Source organism: Salmo salar, unplaced genomic scaffold (assembly GCF_905237065.1).
Source record: "Salmo salar unplaced genomic scaffold, Ssal_v3.1, whole genome shotgun sequence".
Classification (NCBI taxonomy): Eukaryota; Metazoa; Chordata; class Actinopteri; order Salmoniformes; family Salmonidae; genus Salmo; species Salmo salar.
In genome coordinates this window covers 73,903-99,623 of record NW_025548301.1, presented here as the reverse complement: position 1 = coordinate 99,623, position 25,721 = coordinate 73,903, and the positions used below count along the sequence as shown (strand labels likewise).

Here is a 25,721-nt window from a genome sequence, read left to right as displayed (position 1 = left end):
GGACTTCTCGTCATGAACGAGGGGAAAAATATATTTCCGTTCGTTCAAACATGTCAAACGTTGTATAGCATAAATCATTAGGGCCTTTTTTAACCAGAACATGAATAATATTCAAGGTGGACGAATGCATAGTCTTTTATAACGTATTGGAACAGTTGTACCCAACATGAAGTAGCGCGACCAGGTGTCTAATGGGACATCACCGTTCCATGGCTCTTGTTCGGTCAGATCTCCCTCCAGAAGACTCAAAACACTTTGTAAAGGCTGGTGACATCTAGTGGAAGCAATAGGAAGTGCCAAAATATTCCTAAACCCCTGTGTTTTTCAATGGGATAGGTTTAAAGTCAATACAACACATCAGGTATCCACTTCCTGTCAGAAAATGTCTCAGGGTTTTGCCTGCCAAATGAGTTCTGTTATACTCACAGACACCATTCAAACAGTTTTGGAAACTTTAGAGTGTTTTCTATCCATATATAATAAGTATATGCATATTCTAGTTACTGAGGTAGGATTAGTAACCAGATTAAATCGGTACATTTTTTTATCCAGACGATGCAAATGCTGCCCCCTAGACCCAACAGGTTAAGGAGATGTTTATCTTTCAAAGGGTGTAAAATAGTTGTATGTTTGAAAAATGTGAATTTTGACATTTATTTGGATTCAAATTTGCCGCTCTTGAAATGCACCTGCTGTTGATGGAGTGCACCACGGGTGGGACGCTTGCGTCCCACCTAGCCCATAGAGGTTAACTAACCTCCAGACGAGCTTCAATGCCATACAACTCTCCTTCGTGGCCTCCAACTGCTCTTAAATGCAAGTAAAACTAAATGCATGCTCTTCAACCGATCACTGCCCACACCTGCCCGCCCGTCCAGCATCACTACTCTGGACGGTTCTGACTTAGAATATGTGGACAACTACAAATACCTAGGTGTCTGGTTAGACTGTAAACTCTCCTTCCAGACTCACATTAAGCATCTCCAATTAAAAAATTTAATCTAGAATCGGCTTCCTATTTTGCAACAAAGCATCCTTCACTCATGCTGCCAAACATATCCTCGTAAAACTGACCATCCTACCAATCCTCGACTTCGGCGATGTCATTTATAAAATAGCCTCCAACACTCTACTCAACAAATTGGATGCAGTCTATCACAGTGCCATCCATTTTGCCACCAAAGCCCCATATACTACCCACCACTGCAACCTGTACGTTCTCGTTGGCTGCCCCTCGCTTCATACTCATTGCCAAACCCACTGGCTCCAGGTCATCTACAAGTCTCTGCTAGGTAAAGCCCTGCCTTATCTCAGCCAACTGGTTACCATAGCAGCACCCATCCGTAGCACGTGCTCCAGCAGGTATATCTCACTGGTCACCCCCAAACCCAGTTCCTCATTTGGCCGCCTTTCCTTCCAGCTCTCTACTGCAAATGAATGGAACGAACTGCAAAAATCAGTGAAGCTGGAGACTCATATCTCCCTCACTAGCTTTAAGCACCAGCTGTCAGAGCAGCTCACAGATCACTGCACCTGTACGTAGCCCATTGGTAAACAGCCCATCCAACTACCTCATCCCCATACTGTATTTATTTATTTATCTTGCTCCTTTGCACCCCAGTATCTCTACTTGCACATTCATCTTCTGCTAATCTACCATTCCAGTGTTTAATTGCTTTATTGTAATTACTTTGCCACCATGGCCTATTTATTGCCTTACCTACCTTATCTTACCTCATTTGCGCTCACTGTATATAGACATTTATATTGTGTTATTGACTGTATGTTTGTTTATTCCATGTGTAACTCTGTGTTGTTGTATGTGTCAAACTGCTGTGCTTTGTCTTGGCCAGGTTGCAGTTGTAAATGAGAACTTGTTCTCAACTAGCCTACCTGGTTGAATAAAGGTGAATTAACCTCTATGGGCTAGGTGGGACGCTAGCGTGCCACCCGTGGTGCACTCCATCAACAGCAGGTGCATTTCAAGAGCGGCAAATTTGAATCCAAATAAATGTCAAAATTCACATTTTTCAAAAATACAACTATTTTACACCATTTGAAAGATAAACATCTCCTTAATCCTGTTAGGGCTAGGGGCAGCATTGACACTGCTGGATAAAAAAACATACCCGATTAATCTGGTTACCACTCTACTCAGTAACTAGAATATGCATATACTTATTACATGGATAGAAAACACCTAAATTTTCTAAAACCTGTTTGAATGGTGTCTGTGAGTATAACAGAACTCAAATGGCAGGTCAAACTGAGATTCCTTTACAGGAAGTGGCCTGTCTGACCATTTCTGGAACTTCTTTGCCATCTCTATCATTTACTAAGGATCTCGCTCTAACGTGACACTTCCCACGTCTGTCCATAGGCTCTCATAGCCGGGAAAAAGAGAATGTCGATCATTCCAGCCCCAGGCTGAAACACATTATCGCCTTTCTCAAGTGGCCCATCAAGAGACACTAGCTTATGCTCGCCGTGACCTCGACCGCCCCGTTTTGTGGATTTTTTCCTCTGTTTGCCGAAAGGGAGATTCCCTGTCGGAATTTTTATCGCTTTTCTACGAGAAAATGACGTAAAAATTGATTTTAAACAGCGTGTTGACATGCTTCCACGTACGGCAATGGAATACTTTGAATTTTATTGTCAGGAATTGCGCTTAGCGCGACACCCTTCGTTACCCTTTCGGATAGTGTCTGGAACGCATACGAACAAAACGCCGCTATTTGGATATAACTATGGATTATTTGGACCAAACCAACATTTGTTGTTGAAGTAGAAGTCCTGGGAGTGCATTCTGACGAAGAACAGCAAAGGTAATCACCATTTTTATTATAGTAAATCTGATTTTGGTGAGTACCAAACTTGGTGGGTGTCAAAATAGCTTAGCCTGTGATGGCTGGGCTATCTACTCAGAATATTGCAAAATGTGCTTTCACCGAAAAGCTATTTTAAAATCGGACACACGAGTGCATAGAGGAGTTCTGTATCTATAATTCTTAAATAATTGTTATGTTTTTGTGAACGTTTATCGTGAGTAATTGAGTAAATATTCCCGGAAGTGTTTCGGGGAATGCTAGTTCTGATGCAGTCACATGCTAATGTAAAAAGCTGGTTTTTGATAGAAATATGAACTTGATTGAACAAAACATGCATGTATTGTATAACATAATGTCCTAGGGTTGTCATCTGATGAAGATCATAAAAGGTTAGTGCTGCATTTAGCTGTGTTTTTGGTTTTTGTGACAATATATGCTGGCTTGAAAAATGGGTGTCTGATTATTTCTGGCTGGGTACTCTGCTGACATAATCTAATGTTTTGCTTTCGTTGTAAAGCCTTTTTGAAATCGGACAGTGTGGTTAGATTAACGAGAGTCTTATCTTTAAAATGGCTGTAAAATAGTCATATGTTTGAGAAATTTAAGTTATAGCATTTTGAAGATTTTGAAATCGCGAGCCACAGGCTTCCACTGGATGTTGACTGTGGGTGGGACGTTGTCCCGTCCCAGAGAGGTTAATCTAACCACGTTTTACGATTTCAAAAAGGTTTTACGGCGAAAGCATAAATTTAGAGTATGTTAGGACAGTACATTTACAAGAGTTGTGTGTAATGTTTTGTCAAGTCAAAGACAGGGTCACCAAAACCATAAAACCAGCTAAAATGATGCACTAACCTTTTACAATCTCCATCAGATGACACTCCTAGGACATTATGTTAGACAATGCATGCATTTTTAGTTCTATCAAGTTCATATTTATATCCAAAAACAGCGTTTTACTATGGCATTGATGTTGAGGAAATCGTTTCCCTCCAATAACCGGCAGTCAAGTCAGCGTCACAAATTAAATAATTAAAATTAGAAAACATTGGTAAAATATTATATTGTCATTTAAAGAATTATAGATTTACATCTCTTGAACGCAATCAACTTGCCAGATTTAAAAATAACCTTACTGGGAAATCACACTTTGCAATAATCTGAGCACTGCGCCCAGAAAAATACGCGTTGCGATACAGACTAGACGTCATGTTGGGGAGATCTAAAATCGAAAATACTATGTAAATAATCCATTACCTTTGATTCTCTTCATCAGATGTCACTTCCAGGTATCACAGGTCCATAACGAATGTAGTTTTGTTCAAAAAAGCTCATCATTTATGTCCAAAAATCTCCGTCTTGTTCGCACATGATCTAAGCCAGCCGGACTTCTCGTCATGAACGAGGGGAAAAATATATTTCCGTTCGTTCAAACATGTCAAACGTTGTATAGCATAAATCATTAGGGCCTTTTTTAACCAGAACATGAATAATATTCAAGGTGGACGAATGCATACTCTTTTATAACGTATTGGAACGAGGGTACCCAACATGAACTCGCGCCAGGTGTCTAATGGGACATCATCGTTCCATGGCTCTTGTTCGGTCAGATCTCCCTCCAGAAGACTCAAAACACTTTGTAAAGGCTGGTGACATCTAGTGGAAGCAATAGGAAGTGCCAAAATATTCCTAAACCCCTGTGTTTTTCAATGGGATAGGTTTAAAGTCAATACAACACATCAGGTATCCACTTCCTGTCAGAAAATGTCTCAGGGTTTTGCCTGCCAAATGAGTTCTGTTATACTCACAGACACCATTCAAACAGTTTTAGAAACTTTAGAGTGTTTTCTATCCATATATAATAAGTATATGCATATTCTAGTTACTGGGTAGGATTAGTAACCAGATTAAATCGGGTACATTTTTTTTATCCAGACGTGCAAATGCTGCCCCCTAGCCCTAACAGGATAAATGAATTCTGTCGCCGCGCAATGGCGAAACGATATACTGTATGTGAGCATCTTGATCATATCTTTGATCATGACACTGGTGAGGAGGAGAGAGTCCCTGTTAAATAGCACAATATGTTTCATCTGAGTATTTGTTATAGTCAATACAATAGGCTTTTTTTACTCAGAAATGAGTTGTATGGAGCTCAGGACAATGAGGCCTACAGGTCATAAATAGCAAATAGAAGTTCAAAACTTGTAATGTTCACAAGAACTTAAGTTGATAAAAGATCTAACACAACATTAGGTGGTAATATATGTATTATTATGGATTTATAATCAGCTATATTGGGGCAGTCATTTTGGACAGGGAACACAAAATGAATTAACATGAAACCAACACAACAGGAGGGTTAAAACACAGAAGATCTCCCCTAAACATAGAATCACATCCATCTCTCTGTGATGCTAGTACATTTAGAACAAAGTTGACTACAAATGCAAATCTACAAATGTCTTTGCAATTGATACAAACAAGCAAAGTATAAAATGATGCATCAAAGGAATATCGAGATGACTGCATTAAAATCCTACAGTAGGCCTATAACAATCATATTGAAATACGTTTCATGTTCAATTGAATTCTAGACTACGGTAGACTACGGTCTACTTGTAGACTACGGTCTACTTGTAGACTACGGTCTACTTGTAGACTACGGTCTACTTGTAGACTACGGTCTACTTGTAGACTACGGTCTACTTGTAGACTACGGTCTACTTGTAGACTACGGTATGTAATTTGTCTCAATATATTTTATGATGTGAAGCCTAACATGATGTCATGATGTTGCCTTCTTTGAGCACAGCGGGCACAGTTGACCCCCTCCCCTCTACCATCCCCCTACTTCTGCACCATCTCCCTCTGTTTCCTACACCCAGGCTGCTGTGGTCAGAAGGCGGTCATAAATTCCAAAGGGAATGTCCTGCCTCATGGCCCCAGTTTTGAGACAGAGTGAGGTTTCATAGAGAGACAAGGGAATTCTTCCACCTCACAGGACGGGGGAACCAAACGACATTTATGTTCTGGAGAAGGTATAAAAGATCGGTGAAGAATCCAGCTACGAACTGGTCCGTTTGGTACAATTTTATAAAACTCATGAGGGACAATACAGCCATATTACCATAATAATGTTTATATAATAGCCTCAGCTATGGGACTTACATCTAAATGGTTGTATCAACAGAATGAATAAGGATAAAGCTATTTGGAATATGTTGAGATGCTATGTACCGATGTTAATGTGAGAGAATTGTATTTCTGTTCAAAGTCTTAACTAAGTCATCGGCACGCCCCCAGGGACACAGACAGGACCTGGCGTCATGTGATAGACTTTTCTACGTTCAGTATATAAACCCCCACCCAGGGGTTCTTTCTTTAGAGAAGGCCTCCACTCCATTACGAGTTGGCCAATAGGTTTGACCATGCATTCCTCTACTGAACTTTAACCATACCACGTGGTTAAACTATTAGACTACCGACAGAATAAGAACCAGTCTTTGATATTCATTACTAGTCTGCAGCTAGGAATTCGGGTATCATTGAAGGCGAAGACCGACGAAACATCCATTCTATTACGACATGAACGAATGTCGCTTTGAAAGATCCATTCTAACCAAGAGAGAGAGAGAGAGAGAGAGAGAGAGAGAGAGAGAGAGAGCGAGAGAACTCCCCAACAGAACGACCTTTCCAACAAAGAGCCGGACGACACACTGAGCGTAAATATATATATTGATTGCAATTGTTCCCGAATGAGTGAGCGTTCATGTGCAAAGGATTAGCATATCAATTGTTAATATTTATCAACTCTGTTGTGCCTTCTCAGCTGACCCTTATCACTTTTTGTTTAACAAGCCGCCATCCTGGTTTAGCCCACTAGGGCGTATCCTCTACCATTTCTTTGTAATGATACCCACTGTTTTTTAAGCTTTCTGTGAATTACTTAGATTAGTAAATAAATTATTTTAAGACAATTGATGTATGGATGACTTAGTGAAGACTGGGTTCGTGCAGATAACAAACAATTTACGACGTTTGGAATGAGACTGACGAGGTAAAAAATACATCATAAATCAGAAGACTCAGATCAGATATTATCATATCTGAAGTTATATTAGGAAAATTATAACTTTGTAATCTGAATATTTTCCTTGGTGCCCCGACCTTCTAGTTAATAACAGTTACATGATTAATCAGTTTAATCGTGTAATAATAATTACAGAGAGTTATTTGATAAACTTGTCTTCTGTTTAATGATGCCCAAAGACACGACAATGAACACAATGTGACAAATCTGTGCTCTAGTGCGTTTTTATTGGGTAAGCATTAGAATAAGCCTCCTCAATATTTACAGCCATAGGTGATAATAGAAGCTGATCCGTGGTCAGTATGTGAAATAATTATAATGTCAAGGAAATATTTGAATGGAGAAAAACTGATCAGAGAGCAGCGTTCCCTTTCTTTCCATCTTATCAGTATTGATACATGCTGCACCAGATGTGATACCTTGTAGTGCTGCTGATCCAGTTTGTACTGGTCTGCCTGCGGATATGGAACTCTGACCTGTTCACCAGACTTGATACCTTGATCCGATCCTACTGTTTTGACCCTCTCTCTCCCTCTCTCGCCCTCTCCCTCTCTACCACACCTGCTGTCTCGACCTCTGAATGCTCGACGTTGAAATGCCAACTAACATTTACTCCTGAGGTGCTGACCTGTTGCACCCTCTACAACCACTGTGATTATTATTTGACCCTGCTGGTCATCTAGGAACATTTGAACATCTTGAAGAACGATCTGAACTTAATGGCCATGTTCTCTTATAATCTCCCCCCAGCACAGCCAGAAGAGGACTAGCCACCTCTCTGAGTCTGGTTCCTCTCTACACAACACAGCCAGAAGAGGACTGGCCACCCCTCAGAGCCTGGTTCCTCTCTACCCAGGGCAGCCAAAGGAGGACTGGCCACCCCTCAGAGCCTGGTTCCTCTCTACCCAGGGCAGCCAAAGGAGGATTGGCCACCCCTCAGAGCCCGGTTCCTCTCTAGGTTTCTTCCTAGGTTCCTGCCTTTCTAGGGAGTTATTCTTAGCCACCGGGCTTCAACATCCGAACATGATATGTTCAGCACGAGACGACCGTTAGACCCAATGACGTGTTTCTGCCAATGAGCTTCAAATCAAATCAAATTGTATTTCTCAAATACTCACTGATGAGCCCTTTCCCAACAATGCAGTTAAAAAGAAATAACAATTAGCTAAATAAAAAAAGGAAATAGTAACACAATAAAATAACAATAATGAGACTATAAGGAGTACCAGTACTGAGTCAATGTGCAGGGGTACCGGGTAGTTGAGGTAGTTGAGGTAATATGAATATGAAGGTAGGGTTAAAAGTGACTAGGCAATCAGGATAGAGATTACATCTCCTCATCCAGGGACAGCACACATACACTCTCTCTCACACACACACAAAAAGAGGGAACGTTGTGTTTGTTTAATATTGTTTTAGGACTATGAAAATGGACAGAAGGATTAGTTTATGGATTTTGAAAACAACAAAAAGAAATGGGAAAATGGGAGAGGAGAAATGACCAGAGACGGTGTTGTTTAACTCACTGACCCATGAGTTCTTCTTACCTTTGTTCAGTAGAAAAGTCTCCCTCTCTAAATCGTATAGGATGTTCCATAGACCAGTCACTCTTCATGGACACACAGCTGGGTACAGGGGAGGCTGGTCTCTCCTGCTTGACTGGACTTCAACACAACAGAGACAAACATTACATCTCTCATCTACCCTGCCTCAGACCACTCGTTGAAAGACTAACTGAGTTGTGAATCGTTAGAAACCTTTTTACCCTTCTGCTGTGTTCCGGTCAAATGGGACCGAATTTTTCTCTCTGAAAAATGTAGTTCATTTAATCTGATTGTCATAAGGTTCCATGACTTTGTCCACACGGGACATCTGAACACAAAAATACATTTTGATGATTTTCATACATTTTTGGGTGTTTTATTTAACTTTGTACACCTGGGGCGTTCCCGGTCAAAAATGACTGGTCACTAGAAATGAATGTGTGTGTCACGTCCTGACCAGTAAAAGGGTTGTTTGTTATTGGAGTTTGGTCAGGTCGTGGCAGGGGGTGTTTGTTTAGAGTGTTTCGGGGTTTGTTGGGCAATGTCCTATGTTATGTATTTCTATGTTAGTTCTAGTATGTCTATATCTATGTGGTGTTTATTGGGTTGACCTTCAATTGGAAGCAGCTACTCCTCGTTGCTTCTAATTGAAGGTCCTATTTAAGAGGGGAGTTTTTCTATGGGATTTTGGGGGTAGTTTTTCCTGTTTTGTGTTCGTGCACCTGACAGGACTGTTTAGTGTCGTTTGTTGTTTTTGTATACGTGTTTAGTTTGTTTTCCTTCTTTAAAAACCTCTTCAGCGTCTCATCCCGTCAGCGGGATCAAAATCCAGCGAAAAATCATATCGCCATTAGCATAACAAAATGTAATAATTTGAAAAAAATATATATATAATTTTTTTTTTGCGTTTTATAGATACACCTCTCCTGAATCAACCCACGTCGTCCGATTTCAAAAAGGTTTTACAGGAAAAGCAAATCATTAGATTATGTTAGAGGAGTCCATCGTAAAAAGCAGCAACAAAGCCATTTTCCGACCAACCACATGCATCACAAATAACCAAAAAACAGCTAAATGCAGCACTAACCTTTTACAAACTTCATCAGATGACACACCTAGGACATCATGTTACACAATGCATGCATTCTTTTGTTCAATAAAGTTCATATTTATATATGAAAACAGCATTTTACATCGGCGTCTGACGTTGACTAACTATTTTCCCGTCAAAAGCATCCGATGAAACAGTGCTACAATTTACTGAATTACTATTCGAAAACATGTTTAAAATGTAATATTGTCATTCTAAGATTTATAGATGAATATCTCTTGAAAGCACCTGTCATACCAGATTTAAAAATAACTTTACTAGGTAATCACACTTAGCGATAAAAGGGGATGCGATACTCAGAAAATGAGCTAGTAAATACAGCTCGGCAGCCATCTTGGAACAATCGCATATCACATCTAATGTTGTATAATATTGTCAATAATCCCTTACCTTTAGTTGTCTTCATCAGAAAGCACTTCCAGGAATCCCAGGTCCACAACAGATGTATTTTCGGTCGAAAAAGTTCATCCTTTATGTTCCATTAGCTTGTTGTTGTTAGCGCGTTCTGAAGGCTGCACCAAAAGTTCCGACGTGCGCGGGGCTACTCTGTCAACAAAATGCATTTTTTTCTTATTTAGGTTCGTTCAAACATGTCAAACGTTGTATAACATAAATCTTCAGGGCCTGTTTCAACAAGAGAGCCAATAAGATTCGAGGGGGATGATTTCATTGTGTTTCAAAACGTTTCCAAAGGTGGGGGTAGACAGGGCCGCCGGCGTCATAATGGTGATGGCCCTCCCGCTGTGACCAATTTCCAACGCCTCTCATTCACTGAGTTTCGACAGTAGAAGGCTCAAAACACTTTGTAAAGACTGGCGACATCTTGTGGAAGCAATAGGAAGTGCTCAATAAACGATATCTCACGGTGTTAATAATAGGCGACGACGTGAAGTTGAGTCCACAATTCAGAATTCCACTTCCTGGTTCAATCATTCTCGGGGTTTTGACTGCCATATGACTTCTGTTATACTCACAGACACCATTCAAACAGTTTTAGAAACTTTAGGGTGTTTTCTATCCACAGGTATTAATTATATGCATATCCTAGCTTCTGAGTCTGATTAGTAGGCCGTTGAAAATGGGCACAAATTTTTTCCAAAATGCGCTGTGGCGCCCCCTATCCTAGGGTAACGTCAAGAGGTTAAATAAATAATAAGATGAGTTTACACGTTCCCGCTGCGTTTTGGTCGAATCCCTACGACTACCATGACAGACCTACCCACCACAAACGAACCAAGCAGCGGAGGAAGGAGCAGCAGCAGAGCTATAAGGAGTTTTGGACTTGGGAGCAGATACTAGCGGGATAAGGACCATGGAGGAAGGCTGGAGAGGACAGAGAACGCTACTCTGGGACACGGCTAGAAAGGAAGCCTGAGAGGCAGCCCCAATAAAAAAAATTGGGGGGGGCACACGGGGAGATTGGCTAGGGCAGGCAGTAGACCTGAGCCAACTCCCCGTGCTTATTATGGGGAGCGTGTGGAGAGGAGAGCGCCGGTGTATGCAGAAGTGCGCACGATCTCGCACATGCGCACGCACAGTCCGGTGCGAGCGATCCCAGCCCCTCGCAAGTGCCGTGCTAGAGTGGGCATCCAGCCTGGAAGGAGGATGCCTGCGCAGCACATCTGGCCACCAGTGCGCCTCCTAGGCCCACGCTACCCTACGCCTGCTCTACGCACGGCAGCCATCAGGCCTCTGCACAGCCTAGTTCGCCCTGTACCAGCACTCCGCTCGTGCAGGGCTACTGTTACCATCCAGCCAGGACGGGTTGTGCAGGCGATGCGCTCCAGACCTCCAGTGCCTACTCATGGCCCGGTGTATCTAGTTCCTGCTCCTCGCACTAGCCCTGAGGTGCGTGTCTCCAGTCTGGCGCCTCCAAAGCCAGCACCATGCACCAGGCCTCCAGTGCGTCAGCCCAGTCCAGTACGTCCTGCTCCTGCTCCTCGCACTAGCCCTGTGGTAAGTGTCCCTAGTCTGGCGCCGCCTAAGCCAGCCCCACGCATCAGGCCTTCAGTGCGCAGTCCCCGTCCAGAGCTTCCGACAACAGTGCCCCATCCAGAGTGTCCGGCAACAGTGCCCCGTCCAGAGTGTCCGGCAACAGTGCCCCGTCCAGAGTGTCCGGCAACAGTGCCCCATCCAGAGAGTCAGGCCTCAGTGCCCCGTCCAGAGTGTCCGGCAACAGTGCCCCGTCCAGAGTGTCCGGCAACAGTGCTCCGTCCAGAGTGTCCGGCAACAGTGCCCCGTCCAGAGCTTCCGGCGACAGTGCCCCGTCTAGAGACGGCCCACAGTCCGGAGCCTGCAGAGACGGCCCACAGTCCAGAGCCTGCAGAGATGGCCCACAGTCCGGAGCCAGCAGAGACGGCCCACAGTCCGGAGCCAGGAGAGACGGCCCACAGTCCGGAACCGACAGCGATGGCCCACAGTCCGGAACCGACAGCGACGGCTCAAAGTCCGGAACCGACAGCGACGGCCCACAGTCCGGAACCGACAGCGACGGCCCACAGTCCGGAACCGATAGCGACGCTCCTCAGCCCTGAGCCTTCAGCTACGCTCATCAGCCCTGAGCCTTCAGCTACGCTCATCAGCCCTGAGTCTCCAGAGACGCTCATCAGCCCTGAGTCTCCAGAGACGCTCATCAGCCCTGAGTCTCCAGAGACGCTCATCAGCCCTGAGTCTCCAGAGACGCTCATCAGCCCTGAGTCTCCAGCGACGCGCCTCGGCCCGAGGTGTCCAGCGACGCGCCTCGGCCCGAGGTGTCCAGCGCCGCGCCTCGGCCCGAGGTGTCCAGCGACGCGCCTCGGCCCGAGGTGTCCAGCTCAGCCCGAGGTGTCCAGCAACGCGCCTTAGCCCGAGGTGTCCAGCGACGCGCCTCGGCCCGAGGTGTCCAGCTCAGCCCGAGGTGTCCAGCGACGCGTCTCGGCCTGAGGTGTCCAGCGACGCGCCTCGGCCCGAGGTGTCCAGCGATGCGCCTTAGCCCAGAGACATCGGGAGGGGTAAAATATAATAAGCATTTAGCGGGGGTGGACAGGTTAGGTTGGGGAGTAAGGCCGGAGCCTGAGCCACCTCCATAGTAGGAGGTTGGGGAGGGGGGCTGTAGCACAAGAACCGTCAGTGATGGTGGCCACCCTCCCTTCCCTCCCTTTAGTTTGGGATTATTTTGTTTTGGGGTTTATTTATTTTATTATTATTTTTTTTCTTTGAGGTGCATCCGGGGTCTGCACCTTTGGGGGGGGGGTACTGTCACGTCCTGACCAGTAAAAGGGGTTGTTTGTTATTGTAGTTTGGTCAGGGCGTGGCAGGGGGTGTTTGTTTAGAGTGTTTCAGGGTTTGTTGGGCAATGTTCTATGTTATGTATTTCTATGTTAGTTCTAGTATGTCTATTTCTATGTGGTGTTTATTGGGTTGACCTTCAATTGGAAGCAGCTACTCCTCGTTGCTTCTAATTGAAGGTCCTATTTAAGAGGGGTGTTTTTCTATGGGACTTTGGGGGTAGTTATTTCCTGTTTTATGTTCGTGCACCTGATAGGACTGTTTAGTGTTGTTTGTTGTTTTTGTATACGTGTTTAGTTTGTTTTCCTTCTTTAAATAAATAAGAAGATGAGTTTACACGTTCCCGCTGCGTTTTGGTCCAATCCCTACGACAACCGTGACAGTGTGAGACTACAATTTGTGTAGAAAATTGAGTTCAGGCACATGCCCATTTATCAGATGGACACACTTCCTCTCCCAGACCCCCACATGCATGTGTGTTTGAGCACACACACACACACACACACACACACTACTCCCCCTTTTGGCTTCCACGGCAACCCCCACGGGAACCACACCTGTTGGCATTCTCACAAACATTCACAACATTGTTTCAATAATATATATATATTTTCTCTCAGCTCTGGTATATAAAGCTTTTATGAGGCCTTGCTCACAATTCATTCTGTTGCAGCACAATGACCAAACGATATACTGTATGTGAGGCTCTTGATCATATCTTTGATCATGATACTGGTGAGGAGGAGAGAGTCCTTGTTAAATAGCACAATATGTTTCATCTGAGTGTTTGTTATAGTCAAAATAATCCATACATGATGCTTTTTTACTCAGAAATGAGTTGTATGCACTCAGGTCAATGAGGCCTACAGGTCATAAATAGCAAATAGAAGTTCAAAACTTGTAATGTTCACAAAAACGTAAGTTGATAAAAGATCTAACACAACATTAGGTGGTAATATATGTATTATTATTGATTTATAATCAGCTATAATGGGGCAGTCATCTTGGACCGGGAACACAGAATGAATTAACATGAAACCAACACAACAGGAGGGTTAAAACACAGAAGATCTCCCCTAAACATAGAATCACATCCATCTCTCTGTGATGCTGATACATTTAGAACAAAGTTGACTACAAATGCGAAGCTACAAATGTCTTTGCAATTGATACAAACAAGCAAAGTATAAAATGATGCTTCTAATGAAAACCGAGATGACTGCATTAAAATATAAACAGTAGGCAATAGGCCTATTACAATCACATTGAAATACGTTTCATGTTCAATTGAAATCTAATTTGCTACTTGTAGACTACGGTCTGTAATTTGTCTCCATATATTTTATGATGTGAAGCCTAAAATGAACACAATGTGACAAATCTGTGCTTTAGTGCATTTTTAGTGGGTAAGCATTAGAATAAGCCTCCTCAATATTCACAGCCATAGGTGATAATAGATGCTGATCCGTGGTCAGTATGTGAAATAATTATAATAATAATTATAAGGAAAGATTTGAATGGAGAAAAACTGATCTGAGAGCAGCGTTCCCTTTTTTTCCATCCTATCAGTATTGATACATGCTGCACCAGATGTGATACCTTGTAGTGCTGCTGATCTAGTTTGTACTGGTCTGCCTGAGGATATGGAACTCTGACCTGTTCACCAGACGTGATACTTTGTCCCAACCCTACTGTTTTGACCCTCTCTCTTTCTCTTGCCCTTTCTCTCTCTCTCCTCTCTCTCTCTCTCTCTCTCTCTCTCTCTCTCTCTCTCTCTCTCTCTCTCTCTCTCTCTCTCTCTCTCTCTCTACCACACCTGCTGTCTCGACCTCTGAATGCTTGACTATGAAAAGCCAACTAACATTTACTCCTGTGGTGCTGACCTGTTGACCCTCTACAACCACTGTGATTATTATTTGACCCTGCTGGTCATCTAGGAACATTTGAACATCTTGAAGAACGATCTGAACTTAATGGCCATGTTCTCTTATAATCTCCCCCCAGCACAGCCAGAAGAGGACTAGCCACCCCTCAGAGTCTGGTTCCTCTCTACCCAGCACAGCCAGAAGAGGACTGGCCACCCCTCAGAGTCTGGTTCCTCTCTACCCAGCACAGCCAGAAGAAGACTGGCCACCCCTCAGCGTCTGGTTCCTCTCTACCCAGCACAGCCAGAAGAGGACTGGCCACCCCTCAGAGCCTGGTTCCTCTCTACCCAGTACAGCCAGAAGAGGACTGGCCACCCCTCATAGCCTGGTTCCTCTCTACCCAGTACAGCCAGTAGAGGACTGGCCACCTCTCAGAGCCTGGTTCCTCTCTAGGTTTCTTCCTAGGTTCCTGCCTTTCTAGGGAGTTATTCTTAGCCACCGGGCTTCAACATCCGAACATGATCTGTTCAGCACGAGACGATCGTTAGACCCAATGACGTGTTTCTGCCAATGACCTTCAGATCAAATCAAATTGTATTTCTCAAATACTTACTGATGAGCCCTTTCCCAACAATGCAGTTAAAAAGAAAGAACAATTAGCTAAATAAAAAAAAGAAATAGTAACACAATAAAATAACAATAATGAGACTATAAGGAGAACCAGTACTGAGTCATTGTGCAGGGGTACCAGGTAGTTGAGGTAATAATGAGACTATAAGGAGTACCAGTACTGAGTCAATGTGCAGGGGTACCAGGTAGTTGAGGTAATAATGAGACTATAAGGAGAACCAGTACTGAGTCAATGTGCAGGGGTACCAGGTAGTTGAGGTAATAATGAGACTATAAGGAGCACCAGTACTGAGTCAATGTGCAGGGGTACCAGGTAGTTGAGGTAATAATGAGACTATAAGGAGTACCAGTACTGAGTCAATGTGCAGGGGTACCAGGTAGTTGAGGTAATAATGAGACTATAAGGAGTACCAGTACTGAGTCAATGTGCAGGGGTACCGGGTAGTTGAGGTAACAATGAGACTATAAGGAGTACCAGTACTGAGTCAATGTGCAGGGGTACCAGGTAGTTGAGGTAATAATGAGACTATAAGGAGTACCAGTACTGAGTCATTGTGCAGGGGTACCAGGTAGTTGAGGTAATAATGAGACTATAAGGAGTACCAGTACTGAGTCAATGTGCAGGGGTACCAGGTAGTTGAGGTAATAATGAGAATATAAGGAGAACCAGTACTGAGTCAATGTGCAGGGGTACCAGGTAGTTGAGGTAATAATGAGACTATAAGGAGTACCAGTACTGAGTCAATGTGCAGGGGTACCAGGTAGTTGAGGCTATAAGGAGTGTCAGTACTGAGTCAATGTGCAGGGGTACCAGGTAGTTGAGGTAATAATGAGACTATAAGGAGTACCAGTACTGAGTCAATGTGCAGGGGTACCAGGTAGTTGAGGTAATAATGAGACTATAAGGAGTACCAGTTCTGAGTCAATGTGCAGGGGTACCAGGTAGTTGGGGTAATAATGAGACTATAATTGAGGTAACATGTACATGTAGGTAGGGGTAAAATTGACCAGAGATTACATCTCCTCATCCAGGGAGTGCACACACACACACACACACACACACACACACACACACACACACACACACACACACACACACACACACACACACACACACACACACACACACACACACACACACACACACACACACACAAAAATGGGAGAGGAGAAATGACTAGAGACAGTGTTGTTTAACTCACTGACCATGACCCATGAGTTCTTCTTACCTTTGTTCAGTAGAAAAGTCTCCCTCTCTAAACTGTATAGGATGTCTCATAGACCAGTCACTCTTCATGGACACACAGCTGGGAACAGGGGAGGCTGGTCTCTCCTGCTTGATTGGGCTTCAACACAACAGAGACAAACATTACATTTCTATATATCCATTTTCAGAAATGGTTGTAAATTACTAAACCACTTCAAGGCTTTATAAAGGCTTCTAACGTTTGCAATTTCCACTTAAAAATATCAGACTGATTTGCCCTCATGAAAAAAGGATCAACCCTTACAAAAAATGTCCCTTAATTATAATCCACATAAAAATGCACCTTTTCTGTTATTTTCCTGCTGTGAGAAACTGGTTCAAATTAAGGTGGCATCTGTAAGTGCGTTCATCTATAGATATCTAGGTGGTACCACATATCACAGTCAAATATACAGGATACCAACATTCCATTCCTGCTAAACAATGGATATATAGATATCTAGGTGGTACCACATATCACAGCCAAATTAGGTGGATATATAGATGTCTAGGTGGACATATAGATGTCTAGGTGGACATATAGATATCTAGGTGGATATATAGATATCTAGGTGGATATATAGATATCTAGGTGGATATATAGATATCTAGGTGGATATATAGATGTCTAGGTGGGTATATAGATATGTAGGTGGATATATAGATATATAGGTGGACATATAGATGTCTAGGTGGACATATAGATATCTAGGTGGATATATATATATCTAGGTGGATATATAGATATCTAGGTGGATATATAGATATCTAGGTGGATATATAGACATCTAGGTGGATATATAGACATCTAGGTGGATATATAGATATCTAGGTGGATATATAGATGTCTAGGTGGGTATATAGATATGTAGGTGGATATATAGATATATAGGTGGATATATAGATATCTAGGTGGATATATAGATAGCTAGGTGGATATATAGATATCTAGGTGGATATATAGATAGCTAGGTGGATAAAAAAATGTCTAGGTGGATATAGATATATAGATATCTAGGTAGATATATAGATATCTAGGTGGATATATATATATATTTATATATTTATATATATATCTAGGTGGATATATAGATGTCTAGGTGGATATATAGATATCTAGGTGGATATATAGCATTTTGCAAAAAAACACATTTTCATACACATCTAAAATAGAGAACAGTTATATACACTGCTCCAAAAAATAAAGGGAACACTAAAATAACACATCCTAGATCTGAATGAATGAAATAATCTTATTAAATACTTTTTTGTTTACATAGTTGAATGTGCTGACAACAAAATCACACAAAAATAATCAATGGAAATCCAATTTATCAACCCATGGAGGTCTGGATTTGGAGTCACACTCAAAATTAAAGTGGAAAACCACACTACAGGCTGATCCAACTTTGATGTAATGTCATTAAAACAAGTCAAAATGAGGCTCAGTAGTGTGTGTGGCCTCCACGTGCCTGTATGGCCTCCCTACAACGCCTGGGCATGCTCCTGATGAGGTGGCGGATGGTCTCCTGAGGGATCTCCTCCCAGACCTGGACTAAAGCATCCGCCAACTCCTGGACAGTCTGTGGTGCAACGTGGCGTTGGTGGATGGAGCGAGACATGATGTCCCAGATGTGCTCAATTGGATTCAGGTCTGGGGAACGGGCGGGCCAGTCCATAGCATCAATGCCTTCCTCTTGCAGGAACTGCTGACACACTCCAGCCACATGAGGTCTAGCATTGTCTTGCATTAGGAGGAACCCAGGGCCAACCACACCAGCATATGGTCTCACAAGGGGTCTGAGGATCTCATCTCGGTACCTAATAGCAGTCAGGCTACCTCTGGCGAGCACATGGAGGGCTGTGCGGCCCCCCCAAAGAAATGCCACCCCACACCATGACTGACCCACCGCCAAACCGGTCATGCTGGAGGATGTTGCAGGCAGCAGAACGTTCTCCACGGCGTCTCCAGACTCTGTCACATCTGTCACATGTGCTCAGTGTGAACCTGCTTTCATCTGTGAAGAGCACAGGGCGCCAGTATTGAATTTGCCAATCTTGGTGTTCTCTGGCAAATGCCAAATGTCCTGCACGGTGTTGTGCTGTAAGCACAACCCCCACCTGTGGACGTTGGGCCCTCATACCACCCTCATGGAGTCTGTTTCTGACCGTTTGAGCAGACACATGCACATTTGTGCCCTGCTGGAGGTCATTTTGCAGGGCTCTGGCAGTGCTCCTCCTTGCACAAAGGCGGAGGTAGCGGTCCTGCTGCTGGGTTGTTGCCCTCCTACGGCCTCCTCCACGTCTCCTGATGTACTGGCCTGTCTCCTGGTAGCGCCTCCATGCTCTGGACACTATGCTGACAGACACAGCAAACCTTCTTGCCACAGCTCGCATTGATGTGCCATCCTGGATGAGCTGCACTACCTGAGCCACTTGTGTGGGTTGTGGTCTATGGTCACCACCTGCAGAACCACTCCTTTATTGGGGGTGTCTTGCTAGTTGCCTATAATTTCCACCTGTTGTGTATTCCATTTGCACAACAGCATGTGAAATGTATTGTCAGTGTTGCTTCCTAAGTGGACAGTTTGATTTCACAGAAGTGTGATTGACTTGGAGTTACATTGTGTTGTTTAAGTGTTCCCTTTATTTTTTGGAGCAGTATATAATATGTTCCCATAAGCAATCATTTCTGATTAAAAAACAATATTGTCAGCTCACCTCTTAGTTTTGTTTTCATGTCCCCCAGAGAGACTCATTTTAGAGGAAGGGCCCCCATCCTCTCTCTCCCCAGAGAGACTCCTTTTAGAGGCAGGGCCCCCCTCCTCTCTCTCCCCAGAGTGACTCATTTCAGAGACAGGAACCCCCTCCTCTCTCTCCCCAGAGAGACTCATTTTAGAGGCAGGGACCGCCTCCTCTCTCTCCCCAGAGTGACTCATTTTAGAGGCAGGTACCGCCTCCTCTCTCTCCCCAGAGTGACTCATTTTAGAGGCAGGGCCCCCCTCCTCTCTCTCCCCAGAGAGACTCATTTTAGAGGCAGGGACCGCCTCCTCTCTCTCCCCAGAGAGACTCATTTTAGAGCACTGACCCCTAAACAGAGATCCAGCATGTTGATTGTGGTTAACACAGTGACAACTAATTATTTTATTCATTATCTCTTAGAAATAAAACAGTTTAGTAACAGACACATCCAAACAGTCAGGTGATTTAATTCAATAACTTTTTCAATATTTTTTTAAAGCTTTATTAATCTAGGCAAGGCAGTTAAGAACAAATTGTTATTTACAATGACAACCTACCCACGCCAAACCCTAACCCTGATGACACTGGGCCAATTGTGCCCCGCCCTATGGGACTCCCAATCACAGCCGGATGTGACACAGCCTGGAATCAAACCAGGGTCTATAGTGACGCCTCTAGCACCGAGATGCAGTGCCTTAGACCGCTGGGCCACTCTGGAGCAGCAGTATCATTATGATATAAAAAGATACATTGATCCTAGATCAGCTCTCCTGGGAGGTTATGGAGGAATCTAGTGGGTAGTGATCACTATCCTGTCCTGTGTACTGTAGGGTTGAGGGAGGATGAATCTACAGTGGGTAGTGAACACTATCCTGTCCTGTGTACTGTAGGGTTGAGGGAGGATGAATCTACAGTGGGTAGTGAACACTATCCTGTCCTGTGTACTGTAGGGTTGAGGGAGGATGAATCTACAGTGGGTAGTGAACACTATCCTGTCCTGTGTACTGTAGGGTTGAGGGAGGATGAATCTACAGTGGGTAGTGAACACTATCCTGTCCTGTGTACTGTAGGGTTGAGGGAGGATGAATCTACAGTGGGTAGTGATCACTATCCTGTCCTGTGTACTGTAGGGTTGAGGGAGGATGAATCTACAGTGGGTAGTGATCACTATCCTGTCCTGTGTACTGTAGGGTTGAGGGAGGATGAATCTACAGTGGGTAGTGATCACTATCCTGTCCTGTGTACTGTAGGATTGAGGGAGGATGAATCTACAGTGGGTAGTGAACACTATCCTGTCCTGTGTACTGTAGGGTTGAGGGAGGATGAATCTACAGTGGGTAGTGAACACTATCCTGTCCTGTGTACTGTAGGGTTGAGGGAGGAGGATTCAGTAGGAAATGGACTGAGGAGATGGATATTTGGGGAATGCGTAGTGGAGTCAGTTTGAGTGAACAGGAGCTGTCTCAGGTAGATCTCTATTCAGATATAGAAACAGTCAATGATGGAATAAGAGGAGAAATAAAAGGGGCCGCAAGGCTGTTGATTCCTATGGGTACAGGGGGGAGAAAGAGCAATGCAGGTGATTCCTATGGGTACAGGGGGAGAAAGAGTAATGCAGGTGATTCCTATGGATACAGGGGGGAGAAAGAGCAATGCAGGTGATTCCTATGGGTACAGGGGGAGAAAGAGCAATGCAGGTGATTCCTATGGGTACAGGGGAGAAAGAGCAATGCAGGTGATTCCTATGGGTACAGGGGGAGAAAGATCAAGGCAGGTGATTCCTATGGGTACAGGGGGAGAAAGAGCAATGCAGGTGATTCCTATGGGTACAGGGGGAGAAAGATCAAGGCAGGTGATTCCTATGGGTACAGGGGGATAAAGAGTAATGCAGGTGATTCCTATGGGTACAGGGGGAGAAAGAGCAATGCAGGTGATTCCTATGGGTACAGGGGGAGAAAGAGCAATGCAGGTGATTCCTATGGGTACAGGGGGAGAAAGAGTATATAAGAATAAAGAGTGTAGAGAAGCAGTGAAGAGAAGGAACAGGGCTTTCAGAATGTTGAAAAGGTCCCATAATTACCAGAACCTGATTCAATATATACAAGCAGCAGCAGCTAGTAAGGAGGATCATTAGGACAGCTAGGAGGGAGTACTGGCTCTGGTTCTGAGACAACGGGGTAGGAGGATCATTAGGACAGCTAAGAGGGAGTATTGGCTCTGGTTCTGTGTTAACGTAGGCAAGCCCTAAGAATCTGGTTCTGAGACAACAGGGTAGGAGGATCATTAGGATAGCTAGGAGGGAGTACTGGCTCTGGTTCTGAGACAACGGGGTAGGAGGATCATTAGGACAGCTAAGAGGGAGTACTGGCTCTGGTTCTGAGACAACAGGGTAGGAGGATCATTAGGACAGCTAGGAGGGAGTACTGGCTCTGGTTCTGAGACAACGGGGTAGGAGGATTATTAGGACAGCTAAGAGGGAGTACTGGCTCTGGTTCTGAGACAACGGGGTAGGAGGATCATTAGGACAGCTAGGAGGGAGTACTGGCTCTGGTTCTGAGACAACAGGGTAGGAAGATCATTAGGACAGCTAAGAGGGAGTATTGGCTCTGGTTCTGTGTTAACGTAGGCAAGCCCTAAGAATATGTTGTGGAGCACTCAGGACTTCCCCGGTGGCAGCGATGCAGGTAGAGCTGGGAGAGATGCCGTTGAAGTTAAGAAGACAACAGCTAGCCATGACATATCGGGTAAATCTACAAGAACATAAATGTACACATCCTAGAAAAAAGGAGCTCCTAGAGTGCTGGGAACATGAACAAAGGGAGTTAAGCCCCTCTGTGGTTCTTCCTGCTATCCCACCTTGGTTTCTCCCTCAAACAGGGATTGATCTAAGGTTGCTTGAGAGGGTAAGATAGTGGGTGGAGGAGGTGAGGCCAGACAGGGTAGTCATCTGCTCTGACTCCTGTGCAGCACTGATGAGCTTAAATTCACGTGTGTCTCAGAGCAGACAGGATGTATTGTATGAGGTTTAACAGTGCTTGTGTAGGGTGAAACAGATGGGGGTATGTGTGTGTCAGAGCAGACAGGATGTATTGTATGAGGTTTAACAGTACTTGTGTAGGGTGAAAGAGATGGAGGTATGTGTGTGTCAGAGCAGACAGGATGTATTGTATGAGGTTTAACAGTGCTTGTGTAGGGTGAAACAGATGGGGGTATGTGTGTGTCAGAGCAGACAGGATGTATTGTATGAGGTTTAACAGTGCTTGTGTAGGGTGGAACAGATGGGGGTATGTGTGTCTCAGAGCAGACAGGATGTATTGTATGAGGTTTAACAGTGCTTGTGTAGGGTGGAACAGATGGGGGTATGTGTGTGTCAGAGCAGACAGGATGTATTGTATGAGGTTTAACAGTACTTGTGTAGGGTGGAACAGATGGGGGTATGTGTGTGTCAGAGCAGACAGGATGTATTGTATGAGGTTTAGCAGTGCTTGTGTAGGGTGAAACAGATGGGGGTATGTGTTTGTCAGAGCAGACAGGATGTATTGTATGAGGTTTAGCAGTACTTGTGTAGGGTGAACCAGATGAGGGTATTTGTGATGTTCCTCTGGGTACCAGCTCATGTGGAATTGTCAATCAGTAAATTGTCAATCAGTAAAGCAGAAGCCAAGGGGTTAATAAGAACAGTGGTTAAAAATAAGTGGCAAGAGTTGTCGAACAGGAAGAGTAAGGGAAGACACCTGTATAAGAGCCAGGAAAAGGTGGGGGCAGGGAGGTCCTCAGGCCGAGAGAGAAGAGAGGGAAGTGTAGTCACAAGGCTGAGACTGGCACACACAAGGCTGAGACTGGGACACACAAGGCTGAGACTGGGTCACACAAGGCTGGATCAGGTCCCCCCTCTCCATGTAATCTGATTCATTATGATCTAGGATCAGGTCTCTCCTCTCCATGTAATCTGATTCATTATGATCTAGGATCAGGTCCCCCTCTCCATGTAATCTGATTCATTATGATCTAGGATCAGGTCCCTTTTCTCCATGTAATCTGATTCATTAATATCTAGGACCAGGTCCCCCTCTCCATGTAATCTGATTCATTATGATCTAGGATCAGGTCCCTTTTCTCCATGTAATCTAATTCATTATGATCTAGGATCAGGTCCTCCTCTCCATGCAATCTGATTCACTAGGATCAGGTCCCCCTGTCCATTTTATCTGATTCATTATGATCTAGGATCAGGTCCTCCTCTCTATGATCCATGATTCAGACCTTCACTGTCTCTGGTCCACACTCCAGACCAGTTGGTGGTAGTAATGCACCTTAAAGTTGGTGCCAACCGCCATATAAAATACACAGAAGAAGAAGATCAGCACTCCTATGAATACTGTCACAGGTGACTCCTCAAGATTAGACAAATGATTTACAGGTTATATACTTTTTAATCTTTACAGAAATTGTTTATATAAATTGTCTTTATTTAAATCAAGACAGTTTGAGTTAGCAGTGATGAAGTAGACCCCCATCTGAACAGTTTATTTCCCCATGCTGTGGCCCTCACCAACTGGGCATCTGGCCCATAGAGACTAAAGGACTATGCTGTGGCCCTCACCAACTGGTCATCTGGTCCATAGAGACTAAAGCACTATGCTGTGGCCCTCACCAACTGGCCTTGCGTCCATCTGGCCCATAGAGACTAAAGGACTATGCTGTGGCCCTCACCAACTGGCCATCTGGCCCATAGAGACTAAAGGACTATGCTGTGGCCCTCACCAACTGGCCATCTGGTCCATAGAGACTAAAGCACTATGCTGTGGCCCTCACCAACTGGCCACCTGGCCCATAGAGACTAAAGGACTATGCTGTGGCCCTCACCATCTGGCCACCTGGCCCATAGAGACTAAATGACTATGCTGTGGCCCTCACCATCTGGCCCATAGAGACTAAAGGACTATGCTGTGGCCCTCACCAACTGGCCTCTGGCCCATAGAGACTAAAGGACTATGCTGTGGCCCTCACCATCTGGTCCATAGAGACTAAAGGACTATGATGTGGCCCTCACCAACTGGCCATCTGGTCCATAGAGAATAAAGGACTATGCTGTGGTCCTCACCAACTGGCCCATAGAGACTAAATGACTATGCTGTGGCCCTCACCAACTGGCCATCTGGTCCATAGAGACTAAAGCACTATGCTGTGGCCCTCACCAGCTGGCCACCTGGCCCATAGAGACTAAAGGACTATGCTGTGGCCCTCACCATCTGGTCCATAGAGACTAAAGGACTATGATGTGGCCCTCACCAACTGGCCATCTGGCCCATAGAGACTAAAGGACTATGCTGTGGCCCTCACCAACTGGCCATCTGGCCCATAGAGACTAAAGGACTATGCTGTGGCCCTCACCAACTGGCCCATAGAGACTAAATGACTATGCTGTGGCCCTCACCAACTGGCCATCTGGCCTATAGAGACTAAAGGACTATGCTGTGGCCCTCACCAACTGGCCCTCTGGCCCATAGAGACTAAAGGACTATGTACTCTACGCTGCACACCACATCAGCGGGAATGTAGTGGAGGGTAAACCCACGTAAACGCGCTTACGCACCTTTTATTTATAAAACAGAGTTTACTCAACTTTGTATTTTGTTAATTATCGTTTAGCCATTTTTTTATGCCTTCGAACACACTGACAGGGTTTTTGTGCTAAATATTACACAGCATCATCTGGATATGTATGCAACAAAAGTTCAACATTCAACTTCTGCTACCATTTCTGTCAAGACGTCCACCCATACAGTTTGATGCATATGTTCGATAAATGCAACATGCACCACACTGAACGCATGGCAAATGCCTCTGGAACGCAAAACTGCAAGGCAAACGCAGCGTTTCGTTGGAAATGAATGTAATGTACCAAAATGCAAAACGCTGTCGGTGTGTTTATATGTAGCCTAAACTTACCAGAGTCTTCCCCTCTGTCCTTCAAATCAACACATTTATCCTACTTCTGATGTTGCAGAGAAATGTGCGTCACAGTTTCAACAGGAATTTTATAACGGCGTAGGCTACACACTTACTTTCACTTTCAAATGAGGAAATAACATACCAAATAACAAATGTACTTTCTGTTTCAGCTCAACCGTCTCCAAACACCGATAATACATTGTTTTATTGGTATCTTCCACTAGATGGCAGTAAACACCTGCTGTAACTAGACTTTACAACAGTATCATAAAGGCAGTGTCTCAAAGGAGGAGTGCTGAACCAGGATCAGGTCCCCCTGTCCATGTAATCTGATTCATTATGATCTAGGATCAGGTCCCCCTGTCCATTTAATCTGATTCATTATGATCTAGGATCAGTTCCCTCCTCTTCATGTAATCTGATTCATTATGATCTAGGAT

The 25,721-nt window shown here is 44.3% G+C and overlaps 1 protein-coding gene across 1 annotated transcript in view; it reads left to right on the top strand.

The window, feature by feature from the left end:
* Window positions 1–12,547, top strand: part of LOC106591709 (ladderlectin-like) — a 78,832-nt gene extending 66,285 nt beyond the window's left edge. The window contains exons 2-3 of the mRNA XM_045712188.1: window positions 12,281–12,399; window positions 12,462–12,547. Of these exons, the coding sequence (XP_045568144.1) occupies window positions 12,281–12,399; window positions 12,462–12,547 (205 nt within the window). The remainder of the gene's footprint in view (window positions 1–12,280; window positions 12,400–12,461) is intronic.
* The last annotated feature ends 13,174 nt before the right edge of the window (window positions 12,548–25,721 follow it).